At 37.8% G+C, this 23,485-nt stretch overlaps 1 protein-coding gene across 3 annotated transcripts in view; it reads right to left on the minus strand.

Moving 5' to 3' along the window:
* The window catches only part of SUGCT (succinyl-CoA:glutarate-CoA transferase), an 841,499-nt gene that overhangs the window by 625,508 nt on the left and 192,506 nt on the right, over positions 1–23,485 (minus strand). For all 3 annotated transcript variants that reach the window (XM_016207271.2, XM_087821075.1, XM_016207275.2), the window contains exon 9: positions 12,625–12,720. In XM_016207271.2, the coding sequence (XP_016062757.1) occupies positions 12,625–12,720 (96 nt within the window). The remainder of the gene's footprint in view (positions 1–12,624; positions 12,721–23,485) is intronic.

Consider the following 23,485-nt stretch of genomic DNA (forward strand, 5'->3'; position numbering starts at 1 on the left):
TCAAAACTAGTCCACATGTTAGGGCACAAGGCAAGTCTCTACAAATTCAAGAAGATTGAAATCATATCGAGCATGATGATCACAATGACATGAAACTAGAAATCAACCACTATAAGAAAACTCAAAAATATTCAAACACATGGAGGCTAAATAGGGTGTTATTAAACAATGAATAGGTTACTAATGAGATCAAGGAAGAAATCAAACACTTCTTGGGGAAAAACAAAAATGAACAGACAACAACCCAAAATCTAGAGGACACAGCCAAAGCAGTCCTGAGAGAAAAATTCATAGCATTACAGGTCTATCTCAAGAAACAAGAAAAAGATCTAATGAAGCAAAAAGAACTAGAATGAAAACAGCAAGAAAAGCCCCAAGGAAGAAGAAGGAAGGAAATAATAAAAATCAGAGCAGAAATTAATGACATAAAGACTAAAAAAATATACAAAAAAATCAATGACACCAAGAACTGGTTCTTTGAAAAGATAAATAAGATTGATGCTCTTTTTGCCAGATTCACCAAGAAACAAAGAGAGAGGATCCAAATAAACAAAATCAGAAATGAAAGAGGTGATATAACAACTGACCCAACAGAAATACAAAGAATGGGAAGAAAATACTATGAGCAACTAATATGCACAAACTGGACAACATGGGTGAAATGCACAAGCATACAGTCTTCCAAAGTTGAATCAGAAAGAGGCAGAAAAATTGAATAGGCCGATAACAACTAATGAAATTAAAGCAGTAATCAAAATCTCCCAGAAATCAAAGTCCTGGACCAGATGGATTTACAGGCGAGTTTTACCAGACAAACAAAGAAGAATTGATACCTATTGAAATAAACTATACCAGGAAATTCAAAAAGAGGGAAAACTCCCAAACTCTTTTTATGGGGGCAGCATCACCCTAATCCCAAAACCCAATAAAGACACAATAAAGAAAGAAAATTACAGACCAATATCCCTGATGAGCATAGATGCTAAAATCCTCAACAAAATACTAGGAAACCAGATCCAGCAATACATTAAAAAGATCATACACCACAACAAGTGGGATTTATTCTGGGCATGCAAGGCTTGTGTAACATTTGCAGATCAATAAATGTGATACATCATATAAACAAAATGAAGGGCAAAAATCATATGATCATATCAATAGATGCAGAAAAAGCATTCAACTAAATCCAGCACCCATTTCTGATAAAAACTCTCAGCAAGTGGGTATAGAGGAATCATACCTCAACATAATAAAGACCATATAAGACAAACCTACAGACAACATTATACTCAATGGGCAAAAACTAAAACCATTTCTCTTAAAAACAGGAACAAGACAGGGAAGTCCACTTTCACCACCCTTATTCAACATAGTACTGGAAGTCCTTGCCACAGCCATCAGACAGGAGGAAAACATAAAAGGTATCCAAATTGGAAAGGAGTAAGTAAACCTGTCATTATTTGCAGATGACATGATGTTGCACATAGAAAACACTAAAGACTCCATCAAAGTACTACTAGGCTTGATAAACGAATTTGGCAAGGTAGCTGGATACAAAATCAACATCTAGAAATCAATGGAATCCTTATACACCAACAATGAACTTTCAGAAAGAGAAACTAAAAACACAATACCATTTACGATTGCAAGAAAGAAAAAAAAAGATACCCAGGAAAAAACTTAACCAAGGATATAAAAGACCTGTACTCGGAAAACTACATGACACTGAAAAAAGAAATAGAGGAATATAAACAAGTGGAAGAATATATCATGCTCATGGATTGGAAGAATTAATATTAAAATGTCCATACTACCTAAAGCAATTTATAGATTCAATGCAATTCCTATTAAAATACCAACAGCATATCTCACAGAGCTAGAACAAATATTCCAAAGATTTACATGGAACCAAAAAAGACCCCGAATAGCTGCAGCCTTCTTGAGAAAAAAGAATACAGTGGGAAGGATCACTTTACTGGATATCAAACTGAACTACAAAGTCATTGTAATCAGAACAGCCTGGTATTGGTACAACAACAGACATATAGATCAATAGAACAGAACAGAGACAACAGATATAAACCCAAGTCATTATGGTCAGTTAATATTTGACAAAGGAGGCAAGAGCATACAATGGAGTAAAGATAGTCTCTTCAATAAATGGTGCTGGGAAAACTGGACAGATACATGCAAAAAAGTGAAACTAGACCACCAACTTTCACCATACACACAAATAAAACAACTGAAAATGGATAAAAGGCTTAAATGTAAGTTGCAAAACCATAAAAATCCTGGAAGAAAACATAGGCAGTAAAGTCACAGACATCTCACATAGTGGAATTTTCACTGATACATCTCCTAGGGCTAGAGAAACAAAAGAAAAAATAAATATATGGGACTACATCAAACTAAAAAGCTTCTGCACAGCAAAAGAAAACAGCCTCAAAATACAAAGGAACCGCAGGGTTTGGAAGAACATATTTGCCAAGGATGTATCGGATAAATTTCCAAATTAGCCCCATTAGAATTCATATTACTCAACAAGAGGAAGAGAAGCAATCCAATTAAGAAATGGGCAAAGAACCTGAATAGACACTTCCCCAAAGAAGATATACGGATGGCCAAGAGACATGAGAAAATGCTCAATGTCACTTCTCATAAGAGAGATGCAAATTAAAACCACAATGAGGTGTCACTTCACACCTGTCAGAATAGCTACCATCAACAAATCAACAAATGCCTCGTGCTGGGGAGGATGTGCAGAAAGGGGAACCCTGGTACACTGCTGGTGGGAATGCAGACTGGTGCAGTCACTATGGAAAACAGTATGGAGGTTCCTCAAAAATTAAAAATGGAGCTGCCTTTTGACACACTAATTCCACTCCTAGGAATGTATCCTTAAGAATCCTGAAACATTAATCAGATAGAATATATGTACCCCGATGTTCATAGCAGCACAGTTTACAATAGCTAAGATCTGGAAACAGCCCAAGTGCCCATCAGTAGATGAGTGAATAAAAAAGCTGTGGGACATTTACTCCATGGAATACTATGCAGCTGTAAAGAAGAAGGATCTTGTAGCATTTTTGATAGTATGGATGGACCTGGAGAATATTATGCTAAGTAAATAAGCCAGGCAGAGAAAGACAAACATCACATGATCTCACTTATATGTGGAATCTAAATTTAATAAACTGATGAACAGAAATGATTCAATTTCATGGAAGCATAGACCAGACTGATGAATCTCAGAGGAATGGACAGGGGCGAGGTGGAGTGGGAGAGATTATCCAAAGAACTTATATGCATATATGCACAACCCAAGGGCACAGACAATGGTGTGGAGAGGTACTGGGGAGGGGGTGGGGTGGGGTAGAATGAGTTAATGGGGAGACAAAGGGACATCTGTAATATTTTGAACAAAAAAAATTAAGAAATTAAAATTAAAAATAAAAATAAATAAAGAGGAAGGAAGGAAGGAAGGAAGGAAGGAAGGAAGGAAGGAAGGAAGGAAGGAAGGAAGGAAGGAAGGAAGGAAGGAAGGAAGGAAGGAAGGAAGGAAGGAAGGAAGGAAGGAAGGAGGGAAGGAAGGAAGGGTTATGTTTTGAGCTAAAGTTAGGACAGGGTTAGGATGAGAACATTCAGGTTAAGGCTGAGGCTAGCATTGAATTTATGATTAGTGTTAGTATTAGGATTTGAGTTAGCTTTGAGATTAGCATGTAGTTTTAAATTAGGGGTAGGTTTAGGTTTAGTGTAAGGGTTAGGGTTAGAATTAAATTTAGGTTTTAGGGTTAGTGTTAAGATTTGATTTTGAGCTAGGTTTTGTGTGGTTAGGGTTAGAGTTGTGGTTAGTTCAGAGTTTATAATTAGGGTTAGGGTTAGGGTGAGAGTTAGATTTGAGTTTATCGTTTGGATTAAAATTAGTGTTAGGTTTAGGCTAAGGGTTAGGTTTAGGGATGCTTAAGGGTTAGGGTTAGGGTTAGGGTTGAGTCTATGGTTAGGTTCAGTGTTAGTGTTAGGGTTAACTTTGAGGTTAGAGTTTGTTTTAAAATTAGAATTAGGTCTAGGGTTAGCATTTGGTTAAGAGCTAAGTTAAGGTTACATTTAGGGTTAGGTTTAGGGTTAAGATTAGCTTTTGACTAGAGTTAGTATTAAGGTTTGAGTTACAATTATGGTTAGGGTTTGAGTTAGCATTGAGTTTAGGATTTGTGTTTAAATTAAGTTTAGGATTAATGTTAGAGTTAGTGTAAGAGCTAAGGTAAGGTTGAGGTTTAAGGTTAGGTTTTGAGTTATGTTTAGGTTTAAGGTTAGATTTAGGGTTATGGCTACGGTGAGAAAAAACTTTAGTGAATGTGTTAGTGTGACTCTAACACACTAAAAAAGAAGCCACAAAGAAACAGATAAATGTATATTGTTTACAATTTTACTTATTAAAAAATCCTTAACATAGGTTTTAAAAATCCCCAAAGTTACTTAACATGCTATGATTTAACAGTGTTCTGGCCACCATGGCCAGAAGAATATACCTAATGAACTAACAGTAAAGGTAGAACAAGATCCCTATTGTACAGGACAAGGCCCAACAAGCTAGCCCAATAATTACCGCTCCCCCTGTGTTCCTATAGAAAAAACAAACCAATCACGCTCTGGCCAAGCATAACCCCTTTACAGCAGTGTCTTTGTAGTTACTGAGTAACATGAGGGAAGAACTAAGGGTCAGGGCTGCAGTTCAGCTCTTACATGGGTGAGACGCTGCAACTGTAGCTGCTGGCCAGTTAATAAAGGCTCCAAAAATTCAAACACAAACTCTGGTGGTCATCTGTCGCGGGTCACCCCAGAACAACAGCATTTTGATGTGTTCTAAGGATTGACAGCAAAATGCTCCATCTCTTCAAGTTTATAATTTACTGCTTGTCTGAGTCTCTGCTTGTGCCAAATTAAATGTACAGTATAAAGTCCCTACCAGAAATAACAGCACAAATTCCTGCTCTACTCATTGGTTGAATGAGGCCAAATGAAGAAAGGGAGACATGATTTTATTTAATCATCTGAATAACTGTTTTCTTCAATCTCTTGAATTAGAAGTTACTCCGGGGGGGGGGGGGGGGGTGTTAAAAGAAATTGCTATGTAAATTATCAGACCATTGTGAAAAATTCCATTTTAAGGCCCTATATTTGAAAGGCTCAAGAAAAAGAGTATTCTTGTTAATGAACTGCTCAGAAAGTCAACTTGCCCGTAGCTATTCTGAGCACCCAAACTCCTGAGGCCTCAGAGTACTGCAAAATCTCTTTGCCTGTGAGGCACAAATTGTATTGTAGTATAAATGATGGAGTGCTTTCTTCCAGCAGACACCACCCAAAACTCTTTTGAGGAGTTCTGTAATATAGGAACATGGAGAAATGGAATGAAAGATGGAAAAAGACATGCTGTGGGGATCCAAGGAAGGTTTCTGGGTTTATTTAAGGTGAAAGACATGATCATATGTTTATCCCCTGACAAATAGTATAAGTGATAGAGAAGATAAAATGCAGGAGCAATGCCATTAAGTAGGCAAAATGTGGAAAGGGACAATTCATCCATTGTGATAGGAGGGGATGAAATGAACTATATATAGATACACATGTAAGAGTTTGGGAGGTATGGTAAAGAAAAGATGTAGTAGTTCTCTTATGATTGCATCACTTTTGAGTGAAATAAGAAGCTAAGGATGACTAGAGAGGGCAAAGACATGAGGAGAGAGAAGATATGAAATAGTCACCTCAGAGGTAAATATGTAGGTATATGTGGCAGGATTGCTGGGTAAAGCTGAGAGAAATTTGAGAGAGGCAGTCATAAATTAAGAGTTAGATTGTAGATATGTTTTCTTCTACCCATATTCATTGCTTGAGTGCAGGCATGGAAAACATTGAGTGTTAAGTCTAATCAATATTGGGAGTTGCCAGTTGAATACAAAAAAGATGGTATTGTCATTGATAATAATAAAGTCTAAATCTAGAGCTTTATTACGCACAGTGCAACATCAACATCATCTGGAATCAGAAGGCACATCTTAACAAGATTTCTAAATGATTCAGGTGCATGTTAAAGTTTGAGAAATAGCTGAGTGAGATACAAGTGAAACAGAAAAAGGCCATTAAAAGTGATAGAAGGTTAAAAAAATGAGAGGCCAGGCTGTTGCTTGGGTTCTCTAAATGAATTTCAGAGACACCAAGATTGATGAAAGAAGAAATGACTGGGTCAAAGGAAGAGATGAACAGAGCCACATGGGAATAACTGTCCATGTGATAGTAGATGGCCGGAAGACTCGGAGTTCTAGTGGTGACTAAGGCAAACATGTAAGGCAAACGTGTAATGTAGAACTACTACATTAGTTCTAGTAGTCTTTAAGGAAAGGAGGTAGTTGCAGTTGTACTCTCATCCTCTGGTTTGGTATCTTAGTTTATACTGATCATGAGGGCAACACTATACTGAAGGAGCACATAAAATTCTGTGAGCTCACTTAAGTAGTATAGACTCAGAGAGAAACAGTCTTATCAATATAAACAGTAGTAGGCACTTAGGCAGATGTGAGCAGAATGGGAACAATAATCCAGGTACAAAAGATTAGGAGGACAAAAAACAAGAGACAATTGTAGAGTAGGACCTTGCCCCCAGGGTAACCTTTCCTCCCCTAACATATTGCTAGTCATGCAGTTTAGACCCCCGGACCTTTTATACCGCTGGTCATATGGTTTGGACCCTCCTATGACCTTTCTTCCCCTGGCATGTAACTAGTCATGCACTAGAGCCCCTTAGAGGAGGAACAAGGGAGCTGTAGAATAGTCTCATAGGACTCCAATACAAGCCCTCCAATACAATGCAGGACCACTCCCTTAAGCATTATGCCCTCAGGACAATGAGGTTCTGGCCCACATCAAATAATCTTAGGAACAAAGCCTCAGGTCTATTGACCACATAAAAGAGTTTTGCTCAAACTAAAGATAATCTGTAGGTCTCAGTTGTGTTTCAGCTCCAGGCCCAGAAAAACAGCAAAACCAGACAGAGCGATGCAATGGCTGACATTAGGGCCAGATGCAACGACTAATTACCCCCTGACCTTGAAAGAGACCACAACCTTGAAAGTGCACACCTAGAAAAACTGATTACTATTCTATTGAGATCCTCCCCTGGGACCTTCCCTAAGATTCCTGCCTTTAGAGAGAAGATAAAAACCTTTAGGCCAGAGGATCTAGCACTCACTCTTTCTCTTTTGAGCAGACTCACTCCTTTCCCCAAACCTTTTTTTCCTTACACATACTGTCTCTCTCTGGACCACGCCCTTGCCTTTCTCCCTCTCCTTTCCCCAGGTACGTTCTCTCTGCCTTTCTTTTTCCTAAGCTCCTGGGACCCTTCTTTTGCCTCTACAACTTATTTCTTGAGCCCACACAGCCCACTGGCTCACCTTTTCTACCTCTGTAATTTTCTAAATAAACTTTCTCTAATAATTTAGATTCCTTGGTTCTTAATTCTTTCTTTGCCAAACTCAAGTTCCAAAGTTGCTGAATCAAGGTCTCATAACATTCTGATGCTGTTTTGCCACTAACAGAACTATATGCCAACAAATTGGACACTGTGAAAGAAATGGATAAACTCCTAGAAAAATACAATGTTCAAGAACTGAATCAAGATGAAACAAAATCTGAACAGATTACAACAAATGAAATCAAAGCAGTAATTTTAAAAACTCCCAGCAAACAAAAGTCCTGGACCAGATGGCTTCACAGGTGAATTTTACCAAATATTCAAAAAATAATTAAAACCTATTCCAAAAACTTCAAGAGGAAGGAATACTCTGGAGTTCATTTAATGGGGCCAGCATTATCTTAATTCCAAAACCAGATAATGACACTACAAAGAAAGAAAATTATAGGCCAATATCACTGATGAACATAGATGTAAAAATCCTCAAAAAAAAATATTAGCAAACCAAATTCAGCAATACATTAAAAAGATCGTACACCATGATCAAGTGGGATTTGCTCCTGGAATGCAAGATGGGTACAATATCCACAAATCAATTAATGTGACACACCACATAAACAAAATGAAGGATAAAAATCATATAATCATATCAATAGACGCAAAAACCATTTGATAAAATCTAGCACCTATTTATGGAAAAAACTCTCAGAAAAGTGGGAATACAGGAAACATACCTCGATATAATAATGGCCACACATGATAAAACCACAGCTAACATCACACTCAACAGGGAAAATCTAAAAGTGTTTCTCTTAGAGGGAAAAGATCTGTACTCAAAAAATTACAAAACACGGAAGAAAGAAATTGAAGAAGATACAAATAAATGGAAGCATATACCGTGCTCATTAAATAGAAGAATTAACATCATTAAAATGTCCATATCACCCAAAGCAATCTATAGATTCAACACAATTCCTATCAGACTACTAATGGTGTATTTCACAGAACTAGAACAAGTAATCCAAAAATGTATGTGGACTCCAAAGAGCCACAGCAATATTGAGAAAGAAAAACAAAGTTGGAAATGGCTGGTGTGTCTCAGTTAGTTGAGCCAAAAGGTTGCCAGTTTGATTCCCAGTCAGAGCATGTGGCCAGGTTGCGAGATCAATCCCCAATGGGGACATTCAGGAGGAAGCCGGCTGATGTTTCTCCCTCACACCAATGTTTTCCTCTCTCTCTCTTTCTCTCTCTCTAAAATCATTAAAAATAAATAAATAAAAGAAAAACAAAGTTGGAGGGATTACATTACCAGATACCAAACTATACTACAAGGCCACTGTAATAAAAACAGCATGAAACCGGCATAAAAACAGACATATAGATCAATGAAATAGGATAGAGAGCCCAGAAATAATCCCACACCTATATAGTCAGTTGATATTTGACAAAGGAGGCAAGAACATACAATGAAGTAAAGACAGTCTATTCAATAAATAGTGTTGGGAAAATTGGACAGATATGTGCAAAAAGTGAAAGTAGACCACAGTCTTTCACCATATAAAAGAATAAACTCAAAATGGATTAAACACTTAAATGTAAGACTCAATACCATAAAAATTCTAGAAAAAAAGTAGGCTGTAAAATCATGGACATTTCTCTTAATAATATTTTTTCTGATATATCTGCTAGAGAAACGGAAACAAAAGAAAAAATAAATAAATGGGACTACATCATTTTTTGCACAGCAAAGGAAACCATAAACAAAAGGAAAGGAAAATCTGATACCGAGTTACCTGAATGAATATTCAAATAAAAGGAGTTAAAATCAAAAATTTATAAAGAACTCATATAACTCAACACTAAATATACAAACAATCTAATTAAAAAATGGGCAGAGGTCCAGCTAGAGTGACTCAGCAGGTTGAGCATTGTCCTGTGCACTAAAAGGTTGCTAGTTCGATTGCCTGTCAGGGGACATACCTGGTTTGAGGGTTTGATACCCAGTCAATCAATTGATGTTTCTCCCTCACTTCTATGTTTTGCTCACTTTCTCTCTCTCTCTCTCTCCCTCCCTCTCTCTAAGCATGTCCTCAGGTGAGAATAAAAAAAAAAAAAAAAAAAAATGGGCAGAGGACCTGAATTGGCACTTCTCCAATAGATATATGAAAAGATGCTCAACATCAGTAATTACTTGAGAACTACAAATTAAAACCACAATTAGATATCACATCACACCTGTCAGAATGGCTATCATTAATAAATACACAAACAAGTTCTTAACATTGTCCTCTGTTAAAATGCACTTGACAGGGATTTCCATTATCAATGATGAGCATAAATTAATTAGTTGACAAGACCTCTTAGCTAAGAGCAAGCACTGAAGAGGATATGCAGAAAATAGAACCCTCATGTACTGTTGGTAGGAATACAGATTGGTATAGGCACTATGGAAAAGAGTATGGAGGGTCCTCAAAAAATTAAAAATGGAACTGCCTTATGATCCAGCAGGTGACTTCTGGGTATATATCCGAAGAAAACCAAAACACTAATTCGAAAAAATATATGCACCAGTATGTTCATCACAGTATTATTTACCACAGCCAAGATATGAAAGCAACCCAAGTGCCCATCAATAGAGTAGATAAAAAACTGTGGTACGTATATACAATGGAATATTACTTGGCTATAAAAAAAATTATGAAATCTTACCATGTGTGACAGCATGGATGGATCTAATGGGTATTATGCTAGGTGAAATAAGCCCATGCATTCAAGGTCTATGATATTTCAGATAGGGTTCAGCATGAATAGGGGAAAGTGGGCTGGGTATCTTAACTAATTCCTGAGACCACCAGGGCCTTCCATTATACACCTTCATATCAAAACCAAGACAACTCAAATTAAATACAAAGCTGTAATTATTATAGAAAATTGAATTATAATTATCCTAGATTCACAATAAAAAAATATTTTCCAAATTTATTTTTAAAATGGAAAACAGACTAGGGTCTATAAGTATATCTAGGACCCATCATGGTATGCTAGTTTCACTCAAGCTAAATTTGCATTTGTTCCTTAATCACAGTGTTGAACCAACACCTTACCAAGAGAAAAATTAATTCTGGGATACTGAGGAAAGACCCTAGCAGAACTTCTCTTATTTCTTAACAATAATAAAGCTGCAATCAACTAGATCAAATAAGCACATTATCCACTTTATGTCACTGGGACAATTCAAGCAGAAGACATACATTTATGTCTTCAAAGAACAGAAACACACACACACATATCTTTTTTTTATAACTACAATTATAAAAACCAAAGATTATACATTTCTTTTCACATCAAAATGAAATAATTGAGAGCATACCCAAGATGCCAGAGCTCTGGTGTAAACACTCAGAAGGGATAACTGAGGTCTATATTAAATTTTTTAAAAATACATTCTATTTTTTAAAATAAGCAAAAAATAAAAAATAAACCTTATACTTGAACAGATACATAAACACCACCCTATACAATGTGATTTGGAATTACACTGAAAAGCCTTCCAACTCATAAATGCTTTCTCCATACACATCAAAAAGTGAAGCCTAGACTTCCATTATTTGAGATGAATTCCCACAGGTTCTAACATTGTCCCCTGTTAAAATGCACTTGACAGGGATTTCCATTTAATTTATGATGAGCATAAATTAATTAGTTGATGAGACTCCTTAGCTAGGAGCAAGTGTGGTGGAGCCAGTGTGGGGTGGAGTAGGAGGGAACTGGAATCACACACTCTCCTGTCAAAGGTACCAGGCTCTGAAAGAATATTCCACAAGTAGGCAGGAGATCAGAGTTGGAATCCATCTAATCAACCTAAGCATAAGATTTCTTATCTAAGAAATCTGAAGGCTGAATTTGATGACCTCTAACTAGTCCAAAAATACCACTTTTGTGATGTGAGGTAGGTTTGTCTAGAAGTGTAGGAGCAAACACAAAGGGCTAAGAAAAGGGGAAGTAAAATGTTACTAATGGTAGTCATAAAACCACTTTGGAAGAAAAGAGGGAAGGAACTGAAGAAAATGTCTACACAACTGTAATTTTGCAAAAAGATTAATTAAATGTGTTAAAAAGAGAAATCATATTTCTACAGAAAAAAAACATAGTAATGCCTCAGGAGTAGAGACCATAAATAGAAATAGAGAAAGAAGAATTCTAGAATCACATTGGGTCACAGCTTTCTTCAGATCTGATAAAAACTGAAATGAAACTAGTTTTGCCCAAGGAACTACTGTTCTTAAAACTAAAGGGATGATTAGCAGTGTTGATGGGTTTCCTGGCAAATGGAAAATGCTGACTTCTGTGAGTACTGTTAAAAGCACTAGCACTAAAATGACTATAGTAAAATCAACTCATTTATTCAACAGAAATTTTATAGTTAACTAGTATGTGCTTCTACTGGATGTGAAAAGGAACACGATAAAAAAGACACCTCTACTCTTAAACTTACAATATAATGCAGAAGATACAACAAGTACATTAGCAAAATAATGAGATATAATGCAACTGGACTAAGCAAAGGTTAGGGGTTTGGAAAGGAGTTCGAGTTTTTGTTTTTATTTTTGAAAGATCACAGCTCCTTCACATATTCATTCACACTAGCCAAAGTCAAGAATTTCTAAGGACAAGTTTAGACACTTAATAAAGAACAGCAGTTCCTGCACCATCTGCTTTGCTCAAAAATGAAGATGTCACAGGCAAATTTTCATTTTACTCCAACACTGTGAGAATATTATTGTCAACAGGGGTAGGTAACATTTGGTTTATAATTGACATGGTGAACAAACCATGCTTTCTAAAAGGCTACAATCAGTGCCTCTTTGGGGTGAAAAAAATGGGGAAAAAAGCAAACCCACCTGAGTCCCATAGTTACTGACTTTCAGCAAGTTTCTTTGATCCATTTAAGTGTCCTGTTACTAATCTTCTGATGAAGAAATATGCAAAATACAGCATTTAAAGTGAAAAATAGAACCTTGTTATAGTTAAACAAAGATATATGACAGAATACCCTGAAAACTTGTTTGTTTGTTTGTTTTTTTAAGGAAATCATTTTGCAAACTCATACCATACAGAACTGCAGATTTCGGTAGCCCAATACTACAATCTTGTATTCTTACCTGGTAGGGAACAATACTGCCATGAGCTGTGCCCCAACGTTTCGCTTCTTTTTGGCCAATAAGATAATTAGCAGCTACCTGGGTTAAACATGCCACCTACCAAGAAAAAAAAAAGCCAATGTATCTATACTCTCATTTCATTCATTAACAGAAGGTTATAATATGAAAGTTCTAATTTGATTTCATTTTATGTCATTGTAGAAGATTAAAAAAAAAGAGAGAAAAAACTCTGAACGGGTTAGAAAATATGCAGGCATCCACCTTTCATCATACAAAGGAAGAGCAGCATTACATTATTGCATGAGACTAAGTACTGAGTAATGTCGCCTGAGAAATATAAACACAGGAACACTTAGTTCCTGAAAAGATCATCTAAAGGCAGAAGTTGACCCAGCAGGTTGACCTGGTCAAGTTTTAGCATCAAAGCCTTAGCAAAATAAATCAGCAACTATACATTCCTTTCCCTTCTCCACCCGCCCTTTTACTTTCCATCAAGATGACACAAAAAGAGACACTGAGCAGGTGAACCAAAGTTAGGAGCTCCATTCCTCTAAACTTGGCATTACATAAAATAGAGGTTTATTTATTTATTTAATTATTTACTTATTTACTAAATAAATAAATAAACCTCTATTTTGATTAAGTTAGTTTAGTCAAATTTTCTGTTCCTTGCTGCCCAAAGTATTTTTACTAACATGGAGAATCAAGATTATTATTTTTTATTCATAGTGAATCATCCTCATTTAAACAAAAATTACTGTACTTTTCACAACTTGCTTCTAGTCCCATGGCCTATTACACTTATTTCTGTTTTCAAGCATAGTTCTATTAAAGGGGTGATCTAAAATCTCTGAGTCTTAACACTGATTCATATACAATTCAAGAAAACCCACAATAATTCAATTCCATATAAGGATAACATGAAGATAATAATTTGATTCCTGAAGATCTGCCACAAGACACATGTTCTAGTGAATATCCATGCCTCCCAGGGCCCAGAACTATGGAAAGGAGCTGACCTAATAACAACTTTTCAGTTTCCAGAACAAAAGCTTCTCAACTCCTAACATAATCAAGATATAGCATGGGCTCGCTTTTCCCATTCTAAATCATTAGATGTGACTGGGAATCTACCAAGCCAGCAAGTTGATACTGGCTGCTGCAACAACTCAAGGGGTGATTTTTCAAGGCTTGGTGCCACAACCTGTTATTGCCCTCTGCCTGACATGGCACCTGTGCCTCCCAAGAGTGCTATCAATAGGGCTAGGCCTGAATTAATCTCCTTGCAGCAGCAGTCATTCCCCTTTACCATTTTCTTGGGATTTACACTGACTTTTATGTTCATTTACAGCTCTGCTGAAATTGGAACTGCCTTATGGCAGCTGGTTTGACTGTACTGCCCAGGTGGCAAAACTAATAAACTTTGAGTCATCCACTTCTGGGCCTCCATCTGGTCTGGGGCATTTGAACCATGGAACATTCCAGGGCTGCCTGGGGCTGCCTTGTACTAATCACCATTTCACAGATCACTTCTGTGTCTTTCAAAATGAAAAACCAAATCAACATTTTGTAGTAAAAATGCACTGGATGGGAAGCCCAGGTTCATGGTTTCTAATTTCAATCAACCACTAAATAGTTATACAACTGTAGGTATGTAATTTAACTACTTTGACTTTCAGGTACATTTTCTATAAAAATCTTTGGCATTTGACCTAAACCAATTTTTTCAAGCTTTTTATAAAAGAGCAGAACTCTTATATCAAACCACATAATACATGAAATCCTAATATATAGGGTATCCCCAAAAAATGTATACACACACTTTGTTTATTATAATACATTTAATTTTCAAAATTGAGCTATCAGCTGTTAAAGTGTGTATACATTTTTTGGGACACCCTGTATAATACCTTCAAGTGCTCTTACTGAAGCAGAGACAGACCTACAATGTGACCCTAGGCAACATGAACACGCAACACAGTTTGCAAAATAGTAAATGGTCTTAAATTTGTTTCTAAGTTGTCTACACTTCTGACTCTATTATTCTTCTCAACAGTCTGGCAGATAAAAAGAAAGCAGTGATGCAGTAGTAGTCATTTTCCTGTGAAGGCTTTTGCTGAAATTGGGGAAATTTTCTCCAGTCTAAAGTTTTTCTATTTTCTTAGCTATAAGAAAGGTCTTCATTGTTCTACCTTCATTGTTCTTCATTGTTGTGTGTGTGTGTGTGTGTGTGTGTGTGTGTTCCTTTCAAATACATTCTGGTTAAAGCATTCTCTAAGGTGCTCTGGTGCTACTGGAGGCAGAGAATTCACATAAATAAAAGTAATTCTTTGCAAGCAATTAATCACAATAGGCTTGGTATTTTCACTTCTCTAATTTCAAAATCAACTGATAATTAATACACCAACATCAGCAAGGGCTGCATGAGGTAGTGGGCTGACTGGATGATTACAGGTTAACCTGGAAATCCTAGATTGATCTGAGACAATTGTCAGGGGTAGGCATGGGCTGGACTCTACCTTACTCTCTCTCATTTCTTACTCACTACCTCATTCTTTCTTCTCAATTCCGGCCTCTGTGTTTCTGACCCTACTCTGATAAGCCTCTTTGACAAGTATTTAATAAAAGTAGCCCAATTTAGAGTTAGTTTGAATGAAGGGTCAGAACTCATCTCACAGACTGTTTCTAAATGAAATACTATATCCATTTTCATAACTCATGAAAACAAAAAACATTTTAAAACTAGCATGCTCCCACTAGGCAAAACGATTAAATAAGATTTGAAGCCAGTTGGCACCCAAAAACAAAGTGTGATTTGTCAGTAAATACTCAGAGGCAAAGTTTGGGGTGGAAAGAATTCTACTTTGAAAAAAGAACTGGGCTAAACTTAGTAACTCAATGTTTAAAAGGGGTATTACAGATCTGAAAGTAATCTACTATTTACAAAGATGTATTTTAAGGCAGGAGAAGGGGGAGAAAGTCAACACTATGACGTGATTATGTATGAAAAATCAGAGGCTTCCTGGCAATTAATGACAAATTTTGCACAAATCAAATGAACATAGGATATGATTTTTCAGTTAATAAGTACATACTGTATATTCATTCTAAATATTACATTAGATCATTATTTTCATCCCCTAAACTTAGGCTCACTATTTCTTCATGTAGATGCTATATAATTTACTCAAAATGTTGCCTTTATATGGTTTCATCTGAACAAAAAAGCTATCTTTGATTTAATAAGAATCATTCTGACAGCAAAACTATTATTTTAGATAACATAGTGGGTCCTGATATTCTTTGTGTCTGACCAGAAAACACAAAGTGGTTGGGTTGGTCAAAGTGGACTTCAAAGGGCACAGTCCCAAAAGGCTTGAGGAAGAAGACATCCAATTATTTTACAAAGTAGCTCCATGGTGTCTGTTGCCACATATTTCACTCCTACCAAATGAGAATCAAGCTTCAATAACAGCATTTTCATCTCCAAAAGGAAAACCAAGTATAATAGGTAAAGTGGAGAAAACAAGACTATGGTCCATTGCATCAAAATGGGTAACCACCCCCCTCCTCTTGCATATATTCTGGCCTCTAATTAAACTGGACTAAACACCAATCATGCTTTACTTCTGCACTTGCCCATATATCTCCATCCATTCTTCAAAGTCCATTTCAATGTCACCTTATCCATTAAGTTCTCCCATCACTGAAGCAAAAAATATTTCCTCTGCCTCTGAACAAATTTACCTGACTCCTGCTGCACTTTCACAGTAAACCTTATACTACAATTAGAATTATAAGATGGAAAAGCTAGAAAAACCTAGATCAATAGTTCCTAAACCTGGTTCTGCAATACAATCACCTGGGGAATTCCCAAATCTACTGATCAGAATCTCCAAGGATGGAGCCTGGGGGAAAATAATTTAACCAATGTACCATTAATTGTACACAAGATATAAAAACCAGTCTTAGGAAAGTCTAGTCAAATTCCTTAATATTACAGGTAACTAAATAAAGGAACAGAGAAGGAAGACGATTTATCTGAGATCTCACAACTAGCTACTGGCAGAACTTTGAGCTACTCTAACTACAGTGTCTTTCTCCATGTTACAATATTATTTAGTATATTATCCTATCACTCCTTTTAAATCTCAGGGTAAAAATTATGTATTATAAAACCTCTGTACCTTCTCATAGCACCTAACATAGAGCTCGCACACTAATTTTTTAACACATGAATGACTAATTACTGTTGTTTTATTTATTCAACAAATACTAAGTGCTGCTTTGTGTAAGGCATTATGCTAGGTTCTGGGTATACATAAGTAAATGCAAAAGACATCGTTCTTCCTCCCTTGGATTTATAAAAACTGATGGGGAAAGGATGATAAAGGAGAACTTAAAAAACAAAGAAAATAACAATGGCTTTTCCTAAGGCTGGAAAGCAATGGGCATTCAGCGGGGAAAACACAAAAAAACTGACAGTAGACCAATGTAACTGAAGCATGCCAAGAAAAAGACAGGGAATGAAACTGGACAGTTGACAGAGGCAGATCATGCCAGTCCTTGCAGACCATGGTAATGAGTCATTCTTTGCACATCTCTCAGAATGATCACTTTAAATTACAAATCAAATCATCCTTCTACTTAAAACTCATAGGCCATCCCACTGCATCTGCAATTAAATCCAACAAATACCTGAAAAGAGGGAAGAGAAAAAGGGGACCAGTTATGGATATTGCAAGAATCCAGGCACAAGTTGATGATAGCTCAGACTAGGATGGTAGCAGAGAAAATAGAAAAATTTGTAGACTTAAAATATATTCTAGGGACAGAATGGACAAAACATGTGAGAGACTGTATGGGAAGGGAATGGCAGAAAGAATGGTGAGGGAGAGGAATGAGCCAAATGTAACCTCCAGATTTCTAGCTGAATATCAGGTAAGCCATTAAGACATTAACAGAAAAAAGAAAGAGAAAGGAACAACTTGAAGGGAAAGGAAAATAAGAGTCCACCTTTGAATATTTTGAGTTGGAGAGGCCTGCAAGACAATCAATTGTGCTGGAGTCATCAACACACAGAACATACTAAAGTCATCTGTTAAGGGGAAATATAGAGAGATAAAATATGAGAAGAAATCAGAAATAATATAAAACAAAAGAAGATACTCTGTCTCCACGTCAAAAACAGCCTTTCGTCTAATCACAGGTATGGTCAATGATGTACGTACAAACTACGAGCACCAATTTAAATACCCCAAAATAGGGGGTAGGTTAAATAAGATATGTTATTTATATACAGTAGAAGACAAACTAGGCACTGAAAATAATACAACAGAAGAATACAGCCTCATTTAAGAAAATGTTCACTGCTCTTTTTAAAAAAAAACTTTTTATTTTAGAAAAAAGTGAATGGATTAAGGAATTTAGAACAGTTTTAGATTTTCAGAAAAATTACCAAGATAGTACAGAAAGTTCCCATATATTCCACATCCACTTCCCCTATTACTAGCATCTTACATTAGTGTGATACATATTTTCAATTAAAGAAACAACATTGATAAACATAATGATTAGTCTTGGTAGGTGTGGCTCAGTCAGTTGGGCATTGTCCCATGCACCAAAGGGTCAGCAGTTCAACTCCAGTTCGGGGCACATGCCTAGGTTGTGGGCTTAGTTCCCAATCAGGGTGCATGTGGGAGGCAGCTGGTCAATGTTTCTCTCTCACATCGATGTTTCTTTCTCTCTCTCTACCCCCCCTCCCTTTCTCTCCCTCTAAAATCAATAAACAAATATATATATTTAAAAACTGTTTATTATGAGAGGGGAAGATGGTGGCACTGTGCGAAGCAGCAGAGCACCCCTGCTCCCAGCCACGGACTCGATTTACTCCTAAAATCCTATGCAGCCAGCTTGAAAAACCAGAGAAACATACCTGAGTGGATGGAGTGCGAGTGGGGAGCACTGAAGAAACATCATGGAGTCTGGTAAGAGAGGGGGGGCATAGGAAGGGGGAGTCCCCCCTGAAGCCTGTGCTGGGTTGTGAGCCCGGAGGCTTGGAGGCTGCAAAGCTCCCTCCCCTAGGGAGTGTGGACCGGCCTCCAAAAGCTGGGATCTCACACCCGGAGCAGAGAGAGGAAAAGGAGCACCCTGCATGGAGGGCAGAGGGACACAGGGAAGTGGTCAGTGCCGGAGGGGACGGAGCCCTCCTAGAAAAGAAAGCCTCTAATGGCTGACAGCGCCTTCCTAGCAAAACAAAGCTTCTAGTGGCGGCTGCAATCAGCATCTAATGCTCAGGGTGCCAACCATAGGAAGGGCTGTCCCAAAGTGTGTAGTACCCTAGTGGTAAGGGACTAGAGGACTGCGCTGAGCAGCCACACAAGGGGACCCTCTGCCTCCCTCTAAGGCATTGTGTTGAGCCCCAGAAAGCATTGATCTGCCTAGCACAAGAGAGGAGAGGAGCCCTCCCCACCCTGAGCTCCTGGTGGAAAGAGGCTGGGACCTGTGACCAGCTCTCAGGGGCGCCGTGGAGGCTCGCGGAGCCACCCCAGCTTTGCTGAGACCAGCAGTGCAGGGAGCTGCGTGGAGCTGGCTTTGGGTCCCCTCCCGCTGGGGGCCTTGGTGCACGGGCAGCAGGACCCTGCAGGCCGGACTTCCTGCCTGTGTGTTGCTTTGTGCATTTGTGAGTCTAATCACAGAACTGGCTGCCACCTTCCCGGTGTGCACTGCTAGGACAGACCAGCAGGGGCTGGGATTGGGGTTTGCACAGCAGACTGTCTGAGGGGTGGGCCTGGTGAAACCAGCCAACCAGAGATGAGCAGGGAGGGGCAGAGCCACCCTGCCTCTCCGGCAGCCAGGAGCACCTCCCCCAACAGGAAAGGGGCGGGTCCCTCTCACTGAAGCCCCAGACGCATGCCCAGGGCACAGTCCTGAGGGGGAAGGGAGAGCAGCTCACAGGAGGACATTGCAAGAATAAGACTCTCAGGGACTGTTGCTTGGGAACTGGAGGAAAAGCTGAAAACCTCTGCTGGGGGTTAGGCAGGGAGAGGGCTCACCAGAATGTTTTTTTAATTGAGCCCCTGAGTCCAGGCTGCTGAAACGGCCCATACAGAAAAGGCAACAGGCTGAAATCAATCTGAAGCTGCAGCAGGCCTGTGCATAAGAAACTAGAATCAGAGGAAAAGGTAGGGACTGAGGAGCTGGCAGTGGAGCAGAGACTAACTCCCACAGAGTGAGCGACTGACAGTGAAACCTCTAAGGAGAGTGATACCCTGAGCTACACTAGCCACCCTGCACCCTAAGACTCTACAGAAGACTCTGGAGTAAGACCAGACAACTATAAGGTTGCAAAATAGTTGACAAGAGGAGGTGGTCCACAGAGGAACCATCTACCTAAGGACACCAGAGCCAAACCCAGACAGCTCCTCACATTGGGGTGATACACAAGTACCTCCCAGGAGAACTGAAATCAGCATACAAAATAGTGAACCTCGGATAACATAAACTGCCCAGAAGAAACTCACCTGTTTGTCTTTTTTTCTTCTGTTTTGTTTTGTTTTGTTTTGTTTTTCTTTTTGTTTTTTTTGTTGGTGGTGGTTTTTGGTTTGTGTGTTTGTTTTTTCTCTTTTTTCCTTAGGAAGAAGAGAAAGGGGAGAAAAGTTTTTTCTTCTTTTTTTTTAAATTTAATAATTTTTTTTTAAATTTTTTTAAAACATTTTTTAACTAATTTTATTTCTCTTTTTTATAAAAGAATTTTGTCTTGATTAGCTTGTTTTTAGTTTTATTTTGTTTATTTCCTTTGTTTTGTTTTATCCTTCCTTCTACTATCAAGACTTTCTTGATATCCCTGCTTAATGACTAGGACTTTATCATTATAACCAAGTTTACTGCTTTCCTCTATAGTTTCCATCAAATCTCTTCCTGGACTCTATCCCTGCCTGGGCTATCTCTCTCTCTCTTCTCTCAATCATTGGCATAACTTATTTCTTTTTCTACTTTTCTTTCGTTCTTTTGGTATCCTCCCTTCTGTCTTCCTGTCTTTTTGTTTGATTGTTAGTTTCTCTTATTCTCTATATTGTACTTTTGTTCTCTCATTTAAAGCTATTATCCTATTCCTATTCTCTCCCTTAATTTATTGCTGGCCCTTATTTCAGAATCTTTTCTCTGCTTCTGTTATCTCCCAGTAGCTTCTCTATTTTTTACATTTTAGTTCATTATTATTTTCTAAATATTCACCACTATTAACATCAATCTCTCTCTCTCTAAGCTTTACTTTTCTGTCTCTCTTTTTTTTAAGTTTTGTGTGTGTGTGTGCTCTCCCTTCACTATTCCAGTTCTGTTTTCACATGGCTTGTTTTCATTGTTTTCATTGTGTCAAGATATTTTATAAGAGACCTCATTTCCTGGAAGTTTAGTTGTGTATTGTCCTGCCTTGACAGCACCCGTACAACAGCTTACACGACGAGGTTAGAGCTGAGACATAGTTAGCCAACCTGAGAGGAGGGTCCTCCCAAGGACTGATCAGTGACAATCTAGACCCAACCACAACCGAAGAACATAAAAAAACAACAAAAGGGACACCCACAATGAGGACACGCCTAGAGCAAAGAGCTCAGAAGTATAAGGAAAACACCTCTGGGCTCCAATGGACCCACAAGACAAAATCCCATCCCAACAAGACTGGGAGACAGCAAATACACCTAATATATAGATACAAGCACTAAGACCTACCAAAATGGGGAGACAAAGAAAAAACCTCCTAATTAATAAAAAGGAAATATTGCCAGAAAAAGACTTTGATTAGATGGAGTGAAGCAAGTTATCAGAAAAAAAGTTCAGAGTATTGATTATGAAGTTGTTCAAGGAACTTAAGAAGACACTAGATGATGAGATCGAGGCCCTTAGTGAAAACATGAAAAAAGAGATATATACCATAAACAAAACTCAGACAGAGATAAAGAATGTTGTATCTGATATCAAGAATGCACTGGAAGGAACTAAAAGCAGGCTCAATGAAGCAGAGGATAGAATAAGTGACTTAGAAGACAAGGAAGAGAAAAATCACTCAATCAGAGCAGCAAAAAGAAAAAACACTTAAAAAGCATGAGGATAGTCTAAGGGAGATTTGGGACAACATAAAATGAAGCAACATTCACATTACAGGATATTCAGAGGAGGAGGAAAGAGAGCAAGGGATAGAGAACTTGGTGGAGGAAATAATGATAGAAAACTTCCCTAGGCTAGCGAGGGAGAAAGCCACACAAGTTCAGGAAGCACAGAGGGTTCCAAACAAGAGGGACCCAAAGAGACCCACTCCAAGACACATCATAATTAAAATAGCAAAAGTCAGGGACAAAGAGAAAATATTAAGGTCGGCAACAGAGAGATAAGCAGTGACCGACAAGGGAACCCCCATAAGGCTGACAGCTGATTTCTCAACAGAAACTCTTCAGTCCAAAAGGGAGTGGCATGAAGTTCTCAAAGTAATGAAAAGTAAGAACATGCAACCAAGATTGCTTTATCCATCAAGGCTATCATTGAAAAATGAAGGCGAAATAAAGATATTCTCAGACCAAAAAAAGGCTAAAGGAGGGCGGTACCACCAAACCAGCATTGCAAGAAATGCTAAAAGGACTGCTTTAAGAAAAAGAAGGAATAGTGAGAGAAAAGTACATCAGCATAAAGAGGGAAAATGGCATTAAATAAGTTTATATCAATAGTAACCTTAAATGTAAACGCAATAAATGGTCCAATCAAAAAACAGGGTAGCTGAAAGGATAAGAAAACAGGACCCAAATATATGCTGTCTACAAGAGACCCACTGAGAGCAGAAGACTCACACAGGCTAAAAGTGAAGGGATGGAATAAAATATTCCATGCAAATGGAAAGGAAAGAAAGCTGGAATAGCAATACTTATTTCTGACAAAACAGACTACAAAATAAAGACGATAACAAGAGACAAAGATGGTGACTACATAATGCTACAGGGATCAATCCAATAGGAGGAAATAACCCTGATAAACATTTATGTACCCAATATAGGAGCACCTAAATATATAAAAAATTTCTTGGGGGACTTTAAAGGGGAGATTGAAAGCAATACAATCATAGAGGGGGCTTTAACACCCCACTGTCAGCACTGGACAGATCATCAAGACAAATCAACAGGGAAGCACAGACCTTAAATGACTCACAAACCAAATGCATTTAATTGACATTTACAGAACATTTCACCCCAAAGCAGCAAATACACATTCTTCTCAAGTGCACATGGAACAGTCTCAAAAGCAGGCCCCATGTTATGGAACAAGGCAAGTCTCTACAAATATAAGAAGACTGAAATCATATCAAGCATCTTCTTGGATCACAATGCCATGAAGCTAGAAATCAACCACTATACAAAAAACTCAAAAATATTCAAATGCATGGAGGCAAAATAGCATGTTATTAAACAATGAATGGGTTACCAATGAGATCAAAGAAGAAATCAAACACTTCATGGAAAGTAACAAAAATGAACAGACAACAGCCCAAAATCTATGGGACACGGTGAAAGCAGTCCTGAGAGGAAAATTCATAGCATTACAGGCCTATCTCAAGAAACAAGAAAAAGATCTAATGAACCATCTAACACAACAACTAAAAGAACTAGAATGAGAACAGCATGAAAAGACCCAAGGAAGTAGGAAGAAGGAAATAATAAAAAGCGGAGCAGAAATTAATGACACAGAGTCTAAAAAATCAATACAAAAAATCAATGAAACCAAGAGCTGGGTCTTTGAGAAGGTAAATAAGATTGATGCACCTTTAGCCAGACTCATTAAGAAACAAAGAGAGAGGACCCAAATAAATAAAAACAGA

This window comes from Miniopterus natalensis, chromosome 10, assembly GCF_054644295.1.
Source record: "Miniopterus natalensis isolate mMinNat1 chromosome 10, mMinNat1.hap1, whole genome shotgun sequence".
Classification (NCBI taxonomy): Eukaryota; Metazoa; Chordata; class Mammalia; order Chiroptera; family Miniopteridae; genus Miniopterus; species Miniopterus natalensis.